This window comes from Pipra filicauda, unplaced genomic scaffold, assembly GCF_003945595.2.
Source record: "Pipra filicauda isolate LSUMZ 115617 unplaced genomic scaffold, ASM394559v2 scaffold37_size4185640_pilon, whole genome shotgun sequence".
NCBI lineage: Eukaryota > Metazoa > Chordata > Aves > Passeriformes > Pipridae > Pipra > Pipra filicauda.
In genome coordinates, this window is record NW_024104509.1 from 1,991,970 (window position 1) to 2,014,675 (window position 22,706).

Here is a 22,706-nt window from a genome sequence, read left to right on the forward strand (position 1 = left end):
AGTGACTAATACTCTCTCAGGGAAATTTTCAACTAACTATAATATCAAGCTCAACCAATATTAATGAAAAAATAAATACTAATTGATTTTAAACTATACATTGAATACTGACACATATTCTGAAGTAATTTATCATTTTGGCAGACATCAGAAGTATGACAGTTGATACTATTTTTATTTACTTACTTTCAATCTCCTTAATTTTCATTTCCCAGGGTATGCAGGCTGTCTTAAAATTCTCGAAATCTCTTTGAAATTTCATCCATTTCTGAAAAGAGTCACAGAAAAAGAAAAAAAAAAAAACCACACCATCATCTCAGTGTCCAAATGCTCAGTTCTCCCTTGAGCTAATGTAAGCCCTTAACCAAGCACAGCATCCTTTGTCAGAGTCTACAGAGTAACAGCCTCTGTAGTAAGAGCCTACAGAGTAACCATCTCCTTTTGTTTGTTCTGAATATGTCTCCTATTGGCTTTGTGTGAAGTTTCTATTTCTTCCACAGTTATTAACTAATTACTTCCTTTTGTGTCATGCTCTTTCTCTTTTTCCTTTTTCCTTTTCCTTTTCTTTTTCTTTTTTCTTTTTCTTTTTCTTTCTTCTTTTACTTTTTTTTTCCCTTTTGTCTTTCTTTCTCTTTTCCTTTTTCTTTTCTTTTTCTTTTTTTTTAGAATTGTTTCTGAGACTTAATTTCTTATTTCCTTTGCTATTCAAAATTTAAATCTGGAGCTTAAGCTATGTCATTTAACTACAAATACTTTACCCAGGAGTTTATCTATTAATGAGTTTAACTTCTGTAACTGAGCTTCCTATGTCCAACTGAGTTTGAAAGCCTGATTACTTTTTGTGACCATCAATGCTTAGGAGACGGGATCACACGGTTGCTTGCAAAAATCCAGTCTAACTAAGGGTAAACCTGGTCATAACAAGTAGTCCTGACAAATATTCTTAGCATTTTTCTGCATCAGCATTTTAGTTTGGGGCAACAGTGTGCTTTTGAAGTGAATCTCCCAAACTATTCCAATTCAACACAGTTAGATTTGTACTGTAAAGGAGTGTCAGAACATAAAACTAAGTCAAAATATGTGTTTGGAAGAATGCAAATCTCAAGAGAAAGACTGAACTCTAGATTCAGTCCACAAAAATACCCAATCTACACCAAGAGAAATTAACTTTCACAAGATATTAAATTCTTGAAAACTCCTGTAAAACAGTTGATTTTTGTTTTGACAAGAAGTTTCAATCCAACTGTCAGCTCTCATTAGAAATACTTTCATGCAAGGGCAGTGGAAATAAAAGTTTTAAAATGCAAAGAAAGACAAGGAACTCTACTTTGGAAGATGAGTATCTATGGCAATAATTTACAAAAGGTTCGCCATTAGCTTTACAGGAAGTTAGTGAAACAATTTACCTTGGTCATCATCACTTTGTATGCATAGAATTTTTTTCCTTTCCCTTTTCCAAGAGCACCTTCAAACTTTTCAACAAAAAGTTGGGCTTCCCTGAAAAATAATGGCAAAAGAGAGATATAGACAATGATACAGTAAATTTTATATTATCTCTACCATATTAATTTAATTTTTTGTGTTTCAGCTCCTCATAGAGTTTTATAAAATCTTGTTCCCTTAGTAATGTTGGGAAAGAAAATCTCTGAAATTTTGTATTTCACAGAATACTAATCATATGTAGTGCAAAAAGTACAAGCAATTTCAGAAATCTGCTCCAATCCAAGTGTATTTGTAGCTCTGAGATCCACCTACATCCAGTCAATGTTATCAAATATTTTTAGTCACAGTGAATTTAGAAGTTCAGCTACTGCTCATTTGCATGATTTACAAACTGCTATTCCTCCTGGTCCCACTTAAAATAAATTGCTGCCCAGCTACCTAAGGAAAATTTATTTTCATTATTTGTTTTGGAGATAGGTATACACTAAAGCCTTGGTTCTGTTGTGGCTATGCTACTCAATACTAGGTTTAATTCAACTCTTGAGAATTTCTGCATATATCTTCTCTAGCTGTATCATTCCCAGAGTCATTCTTAGAAGTGTAACTTCACTAGCCCCCATAAGACTAAAGTTTTGCTTATAAATATATGTAAGTTAAAGAATACAGTCCACGTATTCACCACTTCAGAGCTGTTCCTTGAGGATCGAGTCAGTGTCATTTTAAGGGTCTAGATTCCTTGTTCCCAATTCTGTGCTTCTAGATCACATTTGTATTCTGGATTTTGGAGTCTGATCTTTCTGTATTTAGCTAACATTGGCACTGACTGTGTGTTTCTTATTCTCCAAGCCACTCTGAGTCCTTCCAAGATTTTATGGTTCAGTGGTCACAGACCATTCTTTAATTTTGATACTTAAAAAAAATCTACATTTAAATTTCAGCCCTCCCAGATTAGTCATAGAAAATAGATTGGTTCAGCTTCAGGAAACCAGTGTCCAGGAGACCCCTTTAAATCCAAGAGTCAGTATTTGAAATCTTGCTGCAGTCAACAGATTTAAGGCAGTCCTAACAGCAGATGGCAGCTTCCTCCTAAATTCAGCAGCCAGTGCTGGAACACTGCCATAAAAGCAGACAAAATCGATAAACTGAACATGTGCCAGTCTCCCAGGTCAGCATATCGTATTCTGAACTAGAAAGGAAACCCTCCAACTATCATTTTGATCTCTAAGTAATTTAGACTTGTTCATGAAAAATTTCTGAAATCAAAACCTACAGAGCTGTAGAAAACTTGTGTTTTCAGTCACTAATTATGTTATGCTGAGGAATATGAAGACTTTAAATTGTAGGCTGGGGTTTTTTTACAGTGAAGCAGTAAGAAATTTAAGGAGATAATAAGAAAACAACCATTAATAAGTAAAAAAATCCTCTGTAGCAGATATGAGCACATCTTGCACCTGTAGATGAACACTAAAGCTCTCCACAAACTTGTTCTGCTATAAAATGAAGCTAAGCAAAAACAGGATAGGATTTTTCAGAATGAAATTCATGAAAATATTTATTTTAAATGCCTAATTCAAGCCCTTTTTGATTTATTTTAAAATATTTTCACAGGCATTCTACTAAAACTAGTTTTTCTTATCCTCCTCTGCCTCCTTGACCCTCCATCAAGCAATATTTCAAGTTGGAGTGTTATTAGTATTTCAGTTTTTTCTTCAGGACAAACCAAAACATTATTTTTTGAAGGTGGTTAACTGGACATAGGGGTTTTATGCTGCTGACTCTACTGGATGCTTCCGTACATTTTGCTTTGCCAGTGGCTGAGGTTTCATCTCTCCTTGCATCCCTTCTTCCTCAAATGTTTCTGCTTTATAACTTATTTTTCTCTGATTTTCACTTTGTTTCTGTGCATTGGACTGAGTTCATCACTGCATCACAAACAAACCAGTTACTTCTTAGTTGGTGGTTATGCATGCAGCCAACTCAGTTTCCAAGGTAAGGCTGGAGCACAAAACCAGTGGGATTCATGCACAATATTTGTGAAGCTACTTTCATGTTTCATGAAAGAAGTATGAAGTAACTCCTCTCATTTTTTTAATACATTGTTTTCCTGTACTTATAAATTCTTGTATAAATCTGGAAAGAAATCAGCTAAGCCCAAATGGTGGACTTGCAGTATTGCTTTCATTTTCCATTTACACTGAATTTTGTTCTAGTCAGTAACAATGCACTTTGATTTTTGTTTTAACTAATAGAACTACTGGCATTAATGCATATATCACAGTGACCATGAGAAGTGGATGTTTCAAATATGCATCAAAAACTGTGTCAATAATATTTCCCATTCTTGAGAAGTATTAGCCAAAGTCATCACATACTCAATAATCATCACATAATTAATAAAAAAGTAGCACAGGTTATATGGTCCAAAGAGTGGTGGTGAATGGAGTTAAGTCCATCTGGTGTTCAGTCACAGGTGGTGTTTCCCAGACCTCAATACTGTGGCTAATCCTGTTTAATATCTTTACTGATGATCTGGAAGAGGGGATCAACAACACTCTCAGTTTGACTCCTGAAAGGAGACTGTAGTGAGATGGGAGTCAGTCTTTTCTTCCAGGTACAAGCAACAGGACAAGAAGAAACAGCCTCAGTCTGTGCCAGGGAAGGTTTAGATTGGATATTAGGAAAATTTGCTTAACCAAAAGGGTTGTCAAGCATTGAAATAGGCTGCCCAGAGAAGTGGTTGAAACACCATCCCTGGAGGTTTTTAAAAGAAATATAGATGTGGTGCTGAGGGACTTTGTTTGATGAGGGACTTGGCAGTGCTGGGTTAATGGTTGAACTCAATGATCATAATGACCTTTTCCAATCTAAATGTTTTTTTATGCTATTATTATTATGTATTTGAAAGAATATTAAAAAAAACAATTATTTTGCGAAAGAAAAGTTGAAGTCTTCTTCCACTGCTGGAATAAATGAAATCAAGTTGCTTTTAATGTTCTACAAGCATGTCTTACGTTTCAGTGTGTGGTGGATTTCACCAATAACTTTCTTAATAACAAGTTCATATTGCTCTTTTAGAGATGCTAAGTCTTACAAGAGAACCTCACCACATGGAAATATATAGAGGAGTTACTAAGGGCCCCACAGCAGCCTGTCTGTTAGTTGCATCCATGAATACTTGCATCACTTATAGATCTTATTTAATTGGTAATTAAATGCAACATTCAATAACAACTTGATACTATGAAAAATTCCCACCAGAGCTTTAATGGTTTATCTGAAAAGCAAATTCAGTGCAGAAAAAAAGTTTAATAAAGGCCCTATGAGTAATGAGGCTGAAACATCTGTACAGTTACATGCAAAGAATTAATACAGAAAGCATAACTACCAGATGATGCTGGAGTCATCAAACAGAATATGTTTTAGTTCTGCTCCTCATCTTTTCTTTCCCCACCAGCTCTGCAGCGAACTAGTCCCACTAGGTTATTCCCAACCTCTGTGGTTCATGGGTTACTTAAGCCTCCTGGCCTTAAAGTTCAGGGACTTCAGTCAGGGACCAGGCTTGCCATGTCCTTTCCATATCTGTGACACACACTGTTTTTTTGTTAAATTAATTCAATAGATTACTCAATTAAGATTTATACCTTGATGTCTAAACTATCTCACTGAAAGATCTCTATTTGTACATCACTGCAGCCTTTTGTCACACTTTGTCCTTTCCTCCATTTCTTTTTTGCTATGAATAAAATGTGAGAACAGGAAGAATGATCAAGTAATAAAAAGTAGTCTTATAATTACTTTAGAAACCACAACAAAAACCAAAAGCACATAACATACATACATATTCATGCCCACTTGGAAGTAATGAGACTTCACTAACATGAGGATGTGTCAAAATCAACACAGAGCAACAAAACAGAGCTTTGTAATTACTGGTATCGTGTTATAGGTAAATTATCTATATCACAAGATAGGCCAAAGTGTGCCCCTTTAGCTAACTGTGAGTTTAAAGAAACTTCAGAGAAAGCTTATTAAGTGAATTACAGATGCAAGAACTAGTAAATGTTTCATGGGGCCAGGCATTATTGTCCTGGAGAAGCCTGAGTTAATAATTAATATTAGGTGTGGAGTTACAGCTTCCAAAGTGCTAGGTGTATGGTACCTAGGGCACTTCTGTGTTGCAGAGAGAGGATGAATTACAGCTCTCAGAGGTTGTTGCTAATGAATTGGATTTAAGTGGATTGATCACATCTTTCAGTAACAGGTCAGGAAGGTTTCAGACTCTAAGATCTAGAAACTCATTAAAAAGAAATGTCACATTAATAATGATCATCCAGGACTTCTCCAAGTCTTAAAAAGTTTGGCTAAAAACATATTTCAAAAGAACTGTTGTCAGGCACAGGCCACTTGAAAAGCTGTTCAGCAGTAATAATGGGAAAATTACAGTGTTATTTAATATCCAGCTGGCCTCCAGGACAACCAGTCTGGCCTCCAGGACTACCAGTATGTCCACAGTAAGAGAGATTAAATACTGATTTATGGGAGTACAAAGAGTGCATCAAAAGATGAGAATTTTTCACTATCTTATACATGCATCTTAATGTATCTTTGGGGTTTGCATGTCTATCAAAATAAACCTATTTCCAATTCACCTGTCTTGATGGGTAATCTGAGTCCTGTAATAAAATAAATTATGCTAAAAAATTAGTGAAAATCACCATAATATGTTCTCTCCCTAGCATGTGGCCTTCTGTGATGGAGTGACTACACCTGTGAACAAGGGAAGGGTCACCTGGACTCCTGTAAAGCCTTTACACGGTCTCCTACAACATTCTGCTCTCTAAATTGTAGAGATATGGACTCAATAAGTGGACTGTTAAATGAGTAAGGAATTGGTCAGATGGTTAAATCCAGATGGTAGTGGTCAATGGCTCAGAGTCCCAACAGACATCAGTGACAAATGGTGTCCCTCAGAGGTCTGTGTTGGGATTGGTGTCATTTAGTATCTTTGTTAATGATATAGATGAAGGGATCAAGTGCACCCTTAGTAAATTTGTAGATGACATGAAGTTAGTGGTGCTGTTGACACACTTGAAGGACAGGATGCCATCCAGAGGGACCTGAACAGGCTTGAGAAGTGATCTCATGAGAATCTCATGAAGTTCAACAAGGCCAAGTGCAAGGTGCTGCATTTGGTTTGGAGCAATCAAACAGCCTAGGGGATGAACAGGTCAAGAGTAGCCCTCCTGAGAAGGGCTTGGGGGTGCCAGCTGATGAGAGGCTGCACATGGCTCAGCAATGTGCACTCACAGCCCAGAAAGCCAACCATGTGCTGGACTACATCAGCAGCAGCAAGGCCAGCAGGGTGAGGGAGGTGATTCTGCCACTCTGATACACTGGAGTGATGCATTCAGCACTGGAGTACCCAGCATAGGAAGGCCATCAAACTGTTGGAGTAAGTCCAAAGGAGGGCCAAAAAGTAGATTAGAGGGATGGAGCAATTCTCCTATAAGGAAAGGCTGAGAGAACATGGTTTGTTCAGCCTGGAAAATAGAAGGCTTTGGGGTGACCTAACTGCAGTTTTCCAGAATAAGAAAGATGGAGAAGGACATTTTACAAGAGGATGTATTGATAGGACACGGGGGAATGGCTTCAAGCTGAAAGAGAGTAGGTTTAGGTTAGATATTATGAAAAAAATTCTTTACTGTGAGGGTGGTGAGGCACTGGAAGAGGTTGCCCAGAAAAGCTATGAGTGCTCCAACCCTGGAAATGTTTAAAGCAAAGTTGTATGGAGCTCTGAGCAACCTGGTCTAGTGGAAGGCATCCCTGCCCATGGTAGGGAGTTGAAACTAGGTGACCTTTAATGTCCCTTCCAATACAAACCATTCTGTGATCCTACGCAGACTTTATACTGCTCTGATTTTCTTAGGGAAAAAAAAAGAACCAAAAAGTTCTCATGTCTTTCTTTATGGTCTGTGTTTACCTGGAAGTCCTTAAAAAAGCCTAAGCATGGCACTGTACTGTCTTTTTATATAAATATACATTTTATTATTTATTTATATTTCACATGTTTTCACAGTTTACTAACTGGCTTGTGGTACAACTTTAAAGTGAGACCACTGTCGGCACATTTCTGGATTCTCGTGCTCAATTCTCTGGTTATATTAGTATCATGACAAGCTTTGCTGTTGGATATAAACTACATACTTACTAACAGACTTTGTGATTTTATAGCACAAACTTTTGGTTATCTCAAGTGTATGAGCATTAATAAGGGCAGTGAGATGAGTATACCAGAAGCAAATACAGTAGCACAGCATTTAAACTCAACCCTTTCCTTCATATTGTTGCAAAACTCAAACAGAAAAAATACACACACTGGGATGCAGTTCCCAAAAGTAGACCCTCAGAGGTAGGTTGAGATAGCTTTCCCTGGATGTTCACCAATTTGCAACAGCTGAAGTTGTGGTCCATGAGTTTTATTTTTTTTGTACCTTCTAACCCAAAAATCATAGAATCATAGATCAGTCAAGGTTGGCAGAGACTTTTAAGATCATTCAGTCCAACCTTCAACTCCGCACTACCACTGTAACCCCTAAACCACTAGGCCATATTACCCACTGCCAGATCCAGATACCTGTTAAACACTCTCGGGATGGTGCCTGTGCATTCAACAAATAATGGAGACATCCCTTGACTCTCCTTTTGCTGTCAAGGTATTTGTAGAAGCTATTTTGTTGTCTTTAACTATAGCAGCCAAATCAAATTCTAGTTGGGCTTTGGTCATTCTAATCTCCTCTATACATGACCTCATGACATCCTTGCAGTCCTCTCAAGTTATCTGACCCTCCTTCCAGAAATGATAGGTTCTTTTTTTTTGCCTAAATTCAAACCTAAGTTCTCTATTTAACCAGTCTAGTCTTTCACCCGACAACTTGTCTTCCTACACATGGGGAGGAAGCCAGCTCCTGAATATTTAACAAGCCTGCTCCTGAATATTTAAAAATTCCTTTTTAAAGCATATCCAGCCTTCCTGGACTCCTTTTCCCCTCAGGACTGACTCCTAAGGGACTCTGTCAATCAAATCTTTTCAATAGTTTTCCCCCCTCTCTAAATCTCAGGTGTGTAAGTAATGATTGATGGTCATGATCATCTGATGGCTCTTCAGGTAATTTTGTGCTGACCTGAGTATGCAGTGACAAGAAGAAATGTGCACAAGTTATCATCTCCCATAGGAAATATAAAACAACAGCCCTCACAAACAATATAAATCAGTGGAAGGAAAATGAATAGATCAAGAAAACTCTCCTGATAGAGAATATTTGTCTTGGAACTGAGAAAAAGTCTGGATTCCAGGCACGCTTAAACTCTCAGACCACTATGTCCCCAGCCTAACATATCTATTGCTTAAGGCCTAGGAAAGTGGTGATGCTATTTCTGCATAATATGTTTCCATCCCTCTCTGTGTCTTCTGCTTCACTTTTTTTGTATCTCCAGACCTCTAAAGATCTGACCATAACATCTCAGGATGAGGTTAGAGTCTGACCATATTGGTACAGCTCAACTTCAAACCACAGGACACTCTGCAACAAAGCAGTAGCCTCATCTAGTCACAGTTCTTCAGAGAATAATTATGGGCTGTTTGAAATACATCTTTTTAGATACAGAGATCTAAATTAGAAATTAGAGCTGATCTAAATTGCCGGTGCAGTTCTATTAAGAATCTTATTTTCACAATGAGCTCTCAGCCGTGTTTCGACAGAAGGCATTTTTGCAGAGTAACTAGTTCTGCATCTGTGTTCTAAAGTTATTGTTTGATCATACATTTTCAGAACAGAATAATAAAGGAAAAGATTTACCATTTTGCAAAGCAGTCACTGAAGCTAAGTATAAATCATCTTTCCCACCATATACCTTCTAAGCCATGAAAAAAAGTTACTTTGAGAATGTTGAAGTAAACTATTTGAACAATTTTAAATTTAATATTTTTTTTAGAACACAAATTTTAGAGGAAATTAAATATTTCCAAAAAAAATTGTTTGTTCTGACAACACTTCTTTTAAAAAAATAACATTTACAGTGAAAAGTCCTAATCGATGCTAACATTCACTGTTCAAAATAATAAGAAAAGAGTATATTTTTTGAGTCTTATTTTGTCATGAATATACGGAATATTCCTGGAGAGTACTTTTTTTCATTCTTGGGGGGAAAAAATGGTGCTGATACTGAAAAAAATGTGGAAGTGAGGCTTGTTTTGGCTTACACTAAATAACATTTCTCATAATGCTGAGAAGAAATCTCCAGAGAAGTATCCCTCTACTGTGAAAGCTGGAATACAAAGAATTGGGCAATTTGTTCTTCTACCTCTAAGAAGATAGGTTGTTCTTTTTCTCTACACATCTCAAAATACTCTAAATCCTCCACAGGGGAAGAAGCAGATGACATAGGGAAATACTCACTAATAACAACTGTTTACCAAGAGCCTCAAGAGTAAGAAATGTTAATATAAGAGTATTCAAAAGTCACATTATTGATTTACAAGTTTAAGGCGATTAAAGCCAGCATGTGTCCATTTTTCACATGTGCAAGAATAATGCCAATAATACCAGTCTTTATGTACATGGATTTTGTTGGCATTTGATCAGTGCTGCAGGGAATGAGCTATTCAAAACAGAGGAGCATATCAGTTTTTAACAAAAGAATTAATTTCTCTCCATTTACCCAGTTTCTGTGCTTGGTGGAAATTTAACTGTAAATGAAAATTTTTAGCTTTCGTGAAAATATAGCAATTGGTGTGCTAGGGTAGTTTTCTATGTGGTATGTGTTAAAATGAACCAAAATGCAAGTTCAGTTTCCAATCAGTTTGCTTTTTCCTAAGTTGAAAAAAATCCATTTTTCTTTCAAAAAATTTAGACTAGAGAGATAAATCCTCTTTTCTCCCCCCAGTAATCTTGAGGTAATCATGAAATTTCTCATTTTTTTGAGAGATGTTAATGAGATATTAATCTTACCAATGGTAGAATTTACCATCATCAACCTAACTGAGAAAAAGGAAAGATTTTGCATGGGGTTATAACAGAAATTCCAAAAAGAAAAATATATTAGCTTTTCATATTTGATTTCAGCTCTACGGGACAAGAAAGCATGGATCTGCAATACCATTCACCTCTACTTACTGTGAAAACACATACTGGGAAAGAGAGATTAGAAATGTTTTGAAATTAATTTTGTGAGTAGGTCGAAAATTACAGCAATAATTCAGAAAAACAGTGCAAAGTGCAAAGCAGAATAGCAGATATTCATTATGAAAAATAAACCGTACTTCAGGACAGACAACTTCTTTTTCATTTTCCATGGTTTGTTTCGTAGTGTGGCAATTAGTTTCTTTTTTTCTTCTACCTCTTCTTTCAGCTTGGCCAATTCCTCCTCTGTAATTGGCTCCTCCTCAGAGTCAGAATCAGAGCTTTGAACAAAAGCAAGAACAAAAAACATCATCCAAACTCAGATAGGACAGAAGTTTTCACAGAAAAACATTGTGTTAATTTTAGTTAACTTTGAGACTTCACACTTGCACAGAAGGGAGGACACACTTCACGTAGACTTGTAATTTATTTAAGTATGAAAAGCAAAGCTTGCACATGAAGTGCAGAGCTGCAGGTGAACCAGCACTACACCTTCAGCATTCCAGATAGAGCGGGCAGAGCTCTTGGGGAAGCATCTGACACCCACGGATTGTTCCTGCAAGTGTAACCAGCTTCCTAAAAGTCCAACCCAACTCACAGTGGTGAGGTGATGATGCTCTAGCTGCAGCTGTAAGATTTTAGGTACTCTCATAGGGAAAGGAAATGAAGTAGAAGTATATAGAAATGAGACAGACAGACAAATTAATACAACAACATATCTCATTGTACTTTTTCCTTTCACTCCCACTGTTCTCTCCAGTAATGTCTCTGGGAACAGAAAAAGCTGTAGTAAGTACTGAATGCAGGATGGGATTTTCTCTCCCTCTCTATTGAGAAAACCATGCCTAGCTCCATTTGCTGCATTATACACCATTCCCATGGGTTGCTTCCTTTCAAAAGCACAAGGAGGGAAAAAGGAGCAAAGGAATCCTAGGATGGCAGAAAAATAGAAATGATTTTTTGAAGTGCTGTATGTCAGTGGGTTCTTCCAAAGACCCCTGGTTGCATTAGATGCTTTGGAAAGTTGAACAGTGATATTTAAGAGGAAGTGAGTGAGAGACAGACTGGAAAATCCCATCTCAGTCCTTGGTTCTGGGTTTTTGAGATTTTGACACCAATCTTTTATAAAAAATCTGGCTCAAACCTGGCTGGGAAAAAAGAACGTGAGAAGCATAAAGATTTTAGTTCTATACTGGAAATAAAACTAGACCCTGGCTGTTTGTCAGGTTATCAGCTTGGAGTTTGGGGGATCTTATTTTTCTAGAAAGGAAAAAGCAGGAGAGATCTCACCTGTTATCACCTCTCTCTGTCATTTTCTTCTCTCCTCTATCATTTTCTCTCCCTTTTGCTAGAGAACAGCTCATAAACCTTGGATCTTTAACCACAATAAGGGTGACCCTGGCTTGAGTTCCCATTCTGCCTGACCAGATTTGACCTAATCCATGGGGTATCAGCAGTCCCAAAAGGGTCTGGTTGGTCATTTCCTGAGGTCCCACCCTGGACCTGTGACAAAACTCTGACTTCACTCCACTGAATTAGATATGACTCTGTGGAAAGTTCCCATTCACTCACCCAGTGCTTCCTTACTGCAGGAAAAAATATATCTGTCTGGCTTTAATTCAGCTGTAACATATGAGTCCTGCTGACTCTTGGTATTTCACAGGTGTAAATGAAAGCAAGTTTTATGCAGGCTTTATTGTAAGAAAAAAAAAATTACTGAATTACCCAGATCCTGATTTCTTTTTGTCTTTTTTCTTCTTATTTGCCTTCTCTTTTTTCCCTTTCTTATCAGGCTTTTTGTCCACTTTCTTCTCATTTTTGCCTTTCCCACTCTTACCCCCTTTCCCATCTTCCTCTTCTTCATCATCTTCCTTGGATTTCTGGTTTGCCTGGTTCTTCCTGGCTTTTGCAGCTTCTGCATCAGAATCACTGCCCTCATTTCCAGCCGCTCGTCCTCTTCTACGGTTTCTGTGCCTGTGATGCCCAGCTCTCCTTGTCCCATCTTCATCATCCTCATTCTCTTCATCACCATGCCTGGCTCTCCCCCTGCCGTGGCCTCTTGCAGTTCTTGGAGTTGCTCTCTTCCTCCCTTTATCTGTGATCAATTTAAAAAAAATAAAAACACATGAGAGAAGGCAGTATGTTAGGAGGAGACCTTTCCTACTCTTTCATTCATATTCATAGTCAGAAAATGTCTGAATCTGCCTCAAAATAATCCACATTACTGACCTGTTCCTTTGACATTTTCTTCATTCTCAGCTGCACTGCCTTCTTCATTGTCACCACTGCCATCTGTGGAGTGAAAACAAAGGCTAGTGCACAGGAAGTGTGGATTGGTCATTAGGAATGCAGAGTTTTCAAGAAATTCTTGGCAATTACTGCTTTGTACTCCTTTACACCATTTCATGAATACAGGGTTTTGGAACACGGCAAACAGTTTTCAAGAAATAAGATGAAAACAGAAAAAATAGTTCCACTTTCCTTCAGCACTCAAATACATAAGCCTCAAAGTGATGCCATGAAGTCTCTCTCATGGAAAAAATAAGTAGGACAGGAGAATTCTAAAAATATTCTATGGTTTGAAGAAGAACAAGGAGGATGAAAATACTTCTCAGAGAATTCTCAAAGATTTTCTTAAACATGAAAGAAAAAGGACTGGCTGAGATTAAAGAAGAGTAAAAGAATAATTTTAGATTTGTCTGACTGGAGGGCTTGAAGATTCATAGCTGCAACATAGCTGAAGAGGGCAGTTCCAGAAGAAGGAGATTTACACTAAGTTCCAGCAACCAAATCTCTAAGCATAGTGACAAAACTTGACCTAGCTCACTTGTATGCTGTACCACAGTCCCACTCTACCACTCATGAGACAATAAAAATGTTGAAGGCTTTAGAGAGATAGTCTATTTCAGAAGAGTAGTGTTTCTCCTTAGAAACATCTGTGGTTTGGAGTGGGTCTCTTGCTTAATTTTCTCAGTCTCAATAAATTTAATAAGAGATGATGTCTCTGTTGCCCATCAATAAGCAGAAAATTATCCAAACTGAGATCATGCTTATATAGAGAATAAATTAAAATACTCCTCTCATATGTATCATATCCATCATAATATCTAATTGATATGTTCTCTGAAAACATTGGTATGAACATGTTACTCAACAGGTCTCTTCTGAAACTGTTACTAATATTCCTTAGCAATGTTTCTTCAGAAGCAACACATGAGAAGTCAGGTGCTAATGGATTCTCTTGAGTTTCTACATGTGGGACAGCAGCTTAGACACATCAGTGGAATTTATAGAAATAGATGGTAGTAGGAAATTAATGAGAAGATTAAGAGATATTACCATGAAATAGTAGAAATAGGTAGCACTCCTATAACACTATGCATGTTCAATGTGTCTGTTGTCTAATTTCCCCTCTGTACAGAGAGAACAGGTGACGTGTAATGATCCCTACAGTCACAGTTTTCAGGCAAGAAGAAACTACAGATATCTTCCCTTTTCATTCATCTATAATTGTTCTTTATATTCTTTTTTCAACCACTCCCTAGTTCCCCAGTTCCTTTCATACACTTTACTAAGCCACTAGTGATTCATTGAAAATTTATATGCAGTTCAATTTATTTAGGGACTACTACAGATAACCATGAAGCACAACTTCTTAGCTTTACTTAATATCAAAGAAAAGCAGTAAAATACGTAAGGCTGCAAACAAGAAGGAATCTAGGGTCTTCTTTGTGCAGTAACAGGTAAAGAGTTATTATCCAGAATTTGACTGGCATTTTACAGTTGGAGTGTATGTATTTCCTCCACAAAACATTCAATTGTGATTAACACTTTCTATCACTTCCCCAGCATCTGCACCATAATTTTTAAGGTTGTGCAAAAATATTATCATTCGGCATTATCAGTGTGATGCGTCAATAAGTGCTCCTTTGTTCTACCTGGACACATGCCTTCTGCTGCTGACGGTAACAGGATCATCTTGGATCATCTTTTGATAAAGATCATTGTGTTGCTATTGAAAGCTTGCAAAGATGAAGACAGACATCTCTAAACAGATACTTCACATGCAACAGTAAGACACTATTTTTTATTGAAACTAATGTTTTTGCTGATCTCCTACAGCTGAAGAGAATTTCCCAGAAAAGCACTTTAATGGTAAAATATTGGCCTCAATGCAGAGTCTGATGAGCTTATACAACTAGCAAACACAAGGAGGTTTATCATATATACTGAAATGTGCATTAGCAGTGAAGTGTATTAAGCTTGAGTTGACATCATGTTAACATCATATTCGGGTAACAGTGAAAGTGAGAAGGGACTATGCAACACAGAGACTTAAACAGGGTAGAAGATTGCTGCTGGAGTCTGTCTAACTCTAATAGCATAAGGAAAATAAATTTGCTACACTGAACCCAACATTTGAGATAAAATGAAGTCCTAAGCTAATTTACAGATTTCAGAATGCTTGAAGAAAGTATTGAGAACACTACTACAGAGGAGCGTATCTGAATATTAACTTAACTGTGGTTTTGTGTTTTTTGCATCTAAATGATCAGGCACATGAGAGATAAAGACAAATTTTTAAGAAATAAAGAAAACACATGAAATCAGACAGAAATAGATATAGCCACAAAACAAACCTAGAAAACACATCCAGTGATTACATGGAATCATGCAGCTAGAAGAAAAGTGGGTGCTATAAGCACACCCAGCAAGTACAGATGCAGCTTAAAATGTTTTTTCCGCAAAAATTTAAAATTGTATCTCCAAACTGAACTTCATAGAAAGATAAAATGTGTTGATATGAACACATAGAGGTGTGCCCTTCTTCCTCTGGTGTATCTACAGAATAAGAGATCTCTTCCAGGTCTTTGGGTATGATGCAGATGCAGAAAGCATTTTACTAGAACTTATTTTTAAAAGGAACTGGAAGCCAGTTCCTTTTTATTCCTAGAACACTGGAGGACTCTCCAATCCTCCAGTATTCTAGCTCCCTACTTTATTCCATGAGCTGTGTCACCAACATAAAAGCTGAAGCTCACGATAGAACTAAAAGTTATTCACTTGTGACAGCTCTTATAGCAGTTAGTGCTGTTCAGGAGGGAAAAAAATCTCAGAGTAGAGGGGATAGAAGAGCTTTACCACCCCAAGATCTGTCCCTAACAGTGTATAGGCATGGCTGCATGAAAGCTACATTACCACCCCACACAGCAGACACATTGCAGCTACCCCTGGAGACTTGTATTTCAGACAAGAGGTATTAATAACTGTCTTTCTCTGTTTTGCACACCCCATAAAAGACCTGTGTTGTAAGTTGGTTGTGTATTTGAGCAATAAGAGATAAAAACATTACTGTGCTTATTATTATTATTTGAAAGCTACTACAGGTGATAAACTGTAATACTTTTCAAAGAGGAAAGGGACAGGCCAGACAGCCCATAACTCAGCAATTTAGGTGCTTTGTGGAAAATCCTGTCTTACTGAATTACTGGAGAAGTATTTCAACAATACACAAATTACACTTCATGGTGACACTATATATAAGTGCAGTGTAGCACTTAATTTAAATGCTCTGCTATAAACTGCAACATAGAGAAACAGTAGAGTGCATTCCTCAGACACTGTAATAGAATACTATAGGAAGCCAAGGAGCATTTTTGATGCTGTGACCTGTTAAAGTTAAAATGTAGTATTTGATGCAGGAACAAAATCCTCACTATAGGGGAAGTTCATATACTGGTCTTGGGATTTTTTAAACAGATCTTCATGTGATCCTGCTTATCAAAAGTTTGGCGAATCCTCCAATAAAATCAACTAAGTCTCACAAAAGCACTGTCTAGAATTACTCATTTTTCTAGGAAAGGATTGATAAGACCTCTTATCTTCACAGTATTAATATTCATAGGGGTAATATCAGCTTATTAGCCTTTGACTCACCTAATTTGAGTTTATGTGACCCAGAGCAAAAGCTCAACTGCTATGTCTTCCAGGATACATCATCTTGTCCTAATGACGGTATATTTGTATATATCATTAAGTATATTTGAAGATATAGTCCATAACTCCTTTTGCTCTAGGAAATACAATCACTTTCTCATTTTTTTTCCACAGTAGTTTAAGGGAAACGTTCTCATCTTTCTAGATTAAGGGCAGTGACAGTGTAATCTGAGTAAACTATCATTTTACCTGAAGTCTTATTTAGACTATAGCCACAAATGAGCCAACAAGGCTAAAAGAGGGCATCCTGAATACGGGCTCAGTCTAACCTGCATGACACAGACACAAGACAGAACAGCAGACAGCTCAGGAGAGAGCTCTAAACATTAGCATGTTGCTGCTGACAGAACTAAGGACAGAAAAAAAATTAGTAACACCACAGTCTTTGCTCTGTGAGGTGCCTATTTAGCAGATTATGGGGGTTGTTTTGTCCTTATCTTGTTTCCCAAGTTTTTTGTACACTTTCTATCAAGGCTACTACTCAGATTTCATGGTTTGGATCTTTTAAAAATTTATTCCATACTGACATAATTTTCTTGATTTTCACTGTGAGAGGCATAATGATTCTTGGAACTATCTCACGCAGTGTGACTCATTGTAATACCCTGCTCCCATTACTGCTATGTGAAACTGACTGCTGTTAATCAATTCTGCATTTTGGTGCTACAAAAAATTCAGCACTACGCAAGGTAATCTGTATATCAAAAAATGCTGTCAGACTGTTTGTATATGTTATAAGATAAATTTCTATTTTATTAATTGTCAAGCCAAAGAAATAGGTGGTATATCAATAGAGCTGTGCAAGCAATTACTGTGTATTCCTCTGAACTGGACCGTGCTGGGCATTTTTCAGTGCTGGAAAGACATCAGCCTAGATAGATAACAAACTGACTGCCCAACATGTAGAAATGTCAGCAACACAAGGTTATATTAGAGAATAAATGCTTGTGAAGTACTAGTCAAAAAGAGGGAAGAGCTGCACAATATTCAATTCCATGTATTTACGTACATTTCTGTGTTTTTCTAAGTGATCATGTAAATATGAGAGTATCTCAGAACACTTCAGGTCCAGTAAATATCCCTACAAGCAACAGCTGTGAAACACATCAGAAATAATATACCAAGATCTCACAGAAATTCTGTTGCAAGAGTGAATTAGTGTAGACTTCAACATCCAAGATTTGAAACCCTAACACTAGAGATCTCATCCTCTTAGTCTGTTTCCAGACATTGGGAAAAACACCTTAGCCCACCTCAGGCCCAAAAGAAGGGAATTTGAAACACTGAAATTTCAAATAAAAGTTACCTGTATAGAACAATCATTACACTCTGTATTTGAGACCATGCTTGATTTTTCCTCTCTTTTTCCCACTTAGTGTTGCAATTTTTTCTGCCAATGGACAAAAAATAAAAATCACAAAACACAAAAAATTTGTTCTGTCCAGCAATAGCTGTGAATTTATAAAGTAAAATAATAATTCCTATCCAGTTACACATATAGAAGCTAATATCGTGCTTATCCTTCCCATCTGAATTGGCAAGATCATAAATAGTAAAGTAGGCAGACTATTTATACTACAATGTCATAGAGACACCAGGGTCTTGGAAGACTTTCTAGTCTTAATATATATGCTGTGTCCTGCAGACTTTTACACATAAAGAATTTCCAGAAGTTGGCTCAGGGGCAATAAGCTTTTCCTCTCTGCAGACTGCCAGTGAAGAGAGTTTGTCCAGCTAATTGTAGCCCAGTCAAAATTTGAAAATTACGGATGAGGACTACAAGGGAGCAAATGGAATCCATTCAATTCACATCCATAAATAGCTCATTTGCTCTCCATTAGTAAGGAAAAATTACTGATTACTGATGTTCTACTAAAATGACAGAGACTGAGCTCACATAGGTCATGTTGACACCATGGCTGGCATCAGGGCCTCATCTGATTACACTGTCCTCTTTCCAGTTTCCTTCTGGGCTGTACTTAAACATGCCAAGGTTTGAAAACTGCCTCTCAATTTGTGGGTCAGGACTTCTAGACAAACTTTCTCTTCAGGGATGAATAGGTTTATTGCACAATTTCAGAGCAAGAATTTTGAGCCAAATCTGATTTTATTGTTATAAAACCTACAGAAGGTAGAGGAGGAAGATAATTCAGTGAGAAGCCCCTCATATTTCACCACCTTCAGGAAAACATGCATAAAAGTTTCCAGACCTCTATATCTTACACCATCTCTGTATGCACATCTACATTTTCCCTACCTCTGCCCACAAAGATCTAACCATGTAGTCCTTTGCCTTAATCAAGACTAGAGAACTAATGAGCTTGCAGGAGCCATTGGCTACTCTAATAAAACAACAAGGAGACACCACACGTGCATTGTGTCTTCACATTGCATTGTGTGATGGTGGGCAATTTTTCATTTTAATTGCAGTATTTACTGTAAGAATTAAGATTAGAATAATAAGTGTTCAATGCACTCTGAGAAGTCTGAAACTGCAGTAAATCATACCAATCAGACTTTTTCAGGTTCTAAAATGGGGTTTACTTAGTTTATTGTCATTCATTCATAGTACTGTTAAAATGAGAACAATACATGATAATATGAAGGAAAGAGTTTATGTTCAAGTTACATACGTAATGTTCTTAATGGATTTGAAGTCAGTTGTATTTTTGACTATCTCATGAGAAGAAAGCTCTTTTAAGGTGCATAACTAGAGCTGACCAGCTCATCACATGTTCTCTTTATAATATTTAGAGAGTAATAGGCACTTTCCAACTGTTCCCTTTTAAATATACACTCTGAATATTTTTGCTTTTGTTTGTCTTTTCCTGCATGAGATGCCAGGAACAATGAATTCGCAGCCATGAATTCTGCATAATGAACCATACATTTCCCACTATCATAGATTTTTCAGAAGACATACTATGAAACAAAAAGAAGGGCCAAACCAAGAATGGCTTCACTAAAGATATCAAAAAAACCAAAAAATGTATGGCTCTAGAATGCACTTTTTGCATATGTTGCAAGAATATTCCTCAGGACTGTCAGTAATGATGAAGCAAAACCTCTTGCAAAGAAATCACAATTAGATTAGCTCCTCGGTCCTGTGCTAGATAACTCCAGCCCTTGGAGCTTTCTAAGTCAGAGGTGGATTGAGAACTACATTCTGAAAGTGTCTTATATTTATTTGTAAGGGAGCTCCAGCTTTGCAGGTGTTCTAAAATCAGAACACAGTCTTTAGTTAACTTACATGATCTTATCTCCAAATATTACCCATAACTGTAATTAAGATAATTAGACTTTATTATAAATTATATATGTAGCATAAATTTTCATCCAAAAAAAGGAAACAGTGTCAAAGAGTGATCATGATTCTGCAACACAAAGATGTCCACCTTCTCCGGTTACAAAATGTGCAGTATTGGCTCACCATAGGAATGCTATCCTCTGGAATTTGAAAGAACAATAAAGTCACTGAATCAGAAGATAAGTCAATTCAGTCAGATATTTGCAAGTAGAAGGCAGATGTTTATGGTAAACTTAGAACCTTGATATTCTTAGAATTTTCTTATTTTAAATGCTTATAAAAATGTACATGTTCTGTCATCAAGCTCATATGGTTTCTTACTCAGAAATTCTGTTGAAGTCATTAAGTAATTTCTTATGCTGCATTAAATTTTGTGCTTGTCTCATGCTGAAAAGAATTCCATTAGCATGAACTGCTTGAAAATTAAATTCATCAGTAAATGGTCTTGTAGTAAAAAAACTGAGGGCAAGAAAAATAACAGAGGAGCTCAGATATAAGGGAAAAAATAGGATGGTCTTTTAAAGGGAACTACCTGTTATATGCTGCCAAAAATGCTAAGCAGACCCTTATGATGTTTTCTATGGAAGTAGAAAATATTTTATTACTACTGTGTGTTACAACTATGGATTAAAAATATAGAAAGCCTGTTTAGTAGAAGTAGCCCTGGTACTTATCAAGATCTAATGAATTCATTCAGAAACCAGTCTAGAATAAGGACCCTGACAATTTTCTTCCAGGTTGAAGATAATAAAGGTTACATTTGTTCCACATGAAAAAAATCTGTATTTTAGAAAGAGTAGTATTGCCCATGGGAACAGAAAGCACTTCTCATATTAAAGAGTTGCCTTGCACATTGCCAGAGTAAACTGCTGGGCATTATTATCCTACAAAAATATTTTTTAGATCCAGAACAGGGTAGTATCAGTATAGAAATATTATTAATCTTACTGTGAAGGATGTTTGACATTTCATAACAAATACTGAAAGCAATAAGAAAAGTAAGCGTTGCTTTTGTGCAGCTTACAGAAGCCACAAAATACATCTGTTTTTTTAGTCTTTCCTATAAATTACATATAAGTGTAAGACAAGTAACAGGGCTGCAGTTACACTCTTTTGATTTACTAACCAGTGGAAAGCCACCCTCCCATGCTATAACCAGCCAATTTCCACAATAAAACATATTTCTGAGCAAAAGAGTGAATTACGACTAGCAAGATTTTATACTAAAAAGAATGAGAAGAAAACACAACTTGCACACTGTTGAACTACATGCAGAAAATGAATATGTGCTTCAGTTGCATAATTATATTTGTAATTACCATTTCCTTCTGTTGACTTTTCATGCTTAGGCATCGTGACTATTTCAGACGGCTGCTGCTGGTGCTACCTATACAGGAGAGAGTCTGAAGGTTGAGTGGTTCAGGATGAAGTGTACCACGACATCATCCTGTCTGTCACTGAACAGATGGCGCTGGTGAAGTTTCATTCACTGAAATATAAGAAGATACTAATTTCCTAAGTGATTAATCTTTCATGAATGTTTAGCTTACTATTTAGGGTTGACAGGTTAGGATCAAAAGAATCAAATATGTTGTTCACCTTCTTTATTATTATTGCTGAAAATAACAAAAACTCTCCTGCAATGTACTTACTTATGACTAACGCCAATATTTAAATGCTTAAGTGCCTTACTGAGCAAGGATGTTGCACAATGTCCACATGGACATGCTCTTATGCTGTATATGGGTCTCCACTTCCACATGTGGAGGAGGATACAGGGATTATTTTTTTTTCAGGGAAGTCAGTTTATACCTTAGACGTATTTAAATTGAATGGCTTTAACAGAACAGTTTGACACTGATTTAAAAGATCTTAGCAAAATTAGCAGGATGCTGATATATCTACTGGTTTGTGTTTGCATTTCCTTGGAGTTCTATTAAGACTCTGCCTTTATCCAGATATTACATCCTAAGTTTATCAGTTTTACCCTGATTGACTTTTTATCTAAGTTAATGGTGAAAGAAAGCAAAAATATAGTTAGCAAGACAGATGAGGCTTGGAAGTAAAGGATATGAAAGAATATATTACAAATAATACAATATATTACAGATAAAACAGCATAAAATATAATTCTTGATCTGTATTTAACTAGGTTATTCCATAATAATTTCCCCATATTACTCATCTGAAATTCTTTCAGTGTTACTCAGCTGAAAAAAAGTGTAAGCATCTACAGAATACTCTACATTCTCAGATGTTCCTGTTTGAACATCTGGTTTCTGGATCCTCTTACCCACATGGCTATGAATGCAATTTTTTTTTTCTTTGGAGCTTTCGTTCAGATGTCTGAAGGAAGTTTATCTGGATGTTAATCCAGTGATGCTGGATACCTTATCTTTTAATTTTCAAGTTTGGGCTTTTCAGTTGGGGCTTGTTTTTCTTGTTTTGTTTTGTTTTGTTTTGTTTTAATTGAAATGCATTCCTATTTCTGTTAGAACACTAACATGTTATGTTTGAAATACTCCCAAAGAAATTAAGCTCACATACACAATTATAAGAGTCCCTAGCAAATGTTTTCTGAACAATTATTTCCTTTATTGCATTCTCATATTAGTCTTTACAAAACATCTAGATCCTGTGCTTTTAGATACTAGGGAAAGACTTCTAATTCAAACAAAGAAATGTAAGAAAACATTGAAATCATCTCTGAATATCCATAGTTGGACTATGTTTCAAGTTTCAGAAAAATAATAAGTTCTAAAAATTCATTTGGTAGACTT

The 22,706-nt window shown here is 36.6% G+C and overlaps 1 protein-coding gene across 1 annotated transcript in view; it reads right to left on the reverse strand.

The window, feature by feature from the left end:
• The window catches only part of TMC1 (transmembrane channel like 1), a 59,342-nt gene extending 38,063 nt beyond the window's left edge, over window positions 1–21,279 (reverse strand). Inside the window, exons 1-6 of the mRNA XM_027729016.2 lie at window positions 21,246–21,279; window positions 12,852–12,914; window positions 12,348–12,717; window positions 10,763–10,903; window positions 1,407–1,497; window positions 187–268 (exon numbers count right to left, since the gene is read on the reverse strand). Coding sequence (XP_027584817.2) covers window positions 187–268; window positions 1,407–1,497; window positions 10,763–10,903; window positions 12,348–12,717; window positions 12,852–12,914; window positions 21,246–21,279 — 781 coding nt within the window. The remainder of the gene's footprint in view (window positions 1–186; window positions 269–1,406; window positions 1,498–10,762; window positions 10,904–12,347; window positions 12,718–12,851; window positions 12,915–21,245) is intronic.
• Between the last annotated feature and the right edge of the window lie 1,427 nt (window positions 21,280–22,706).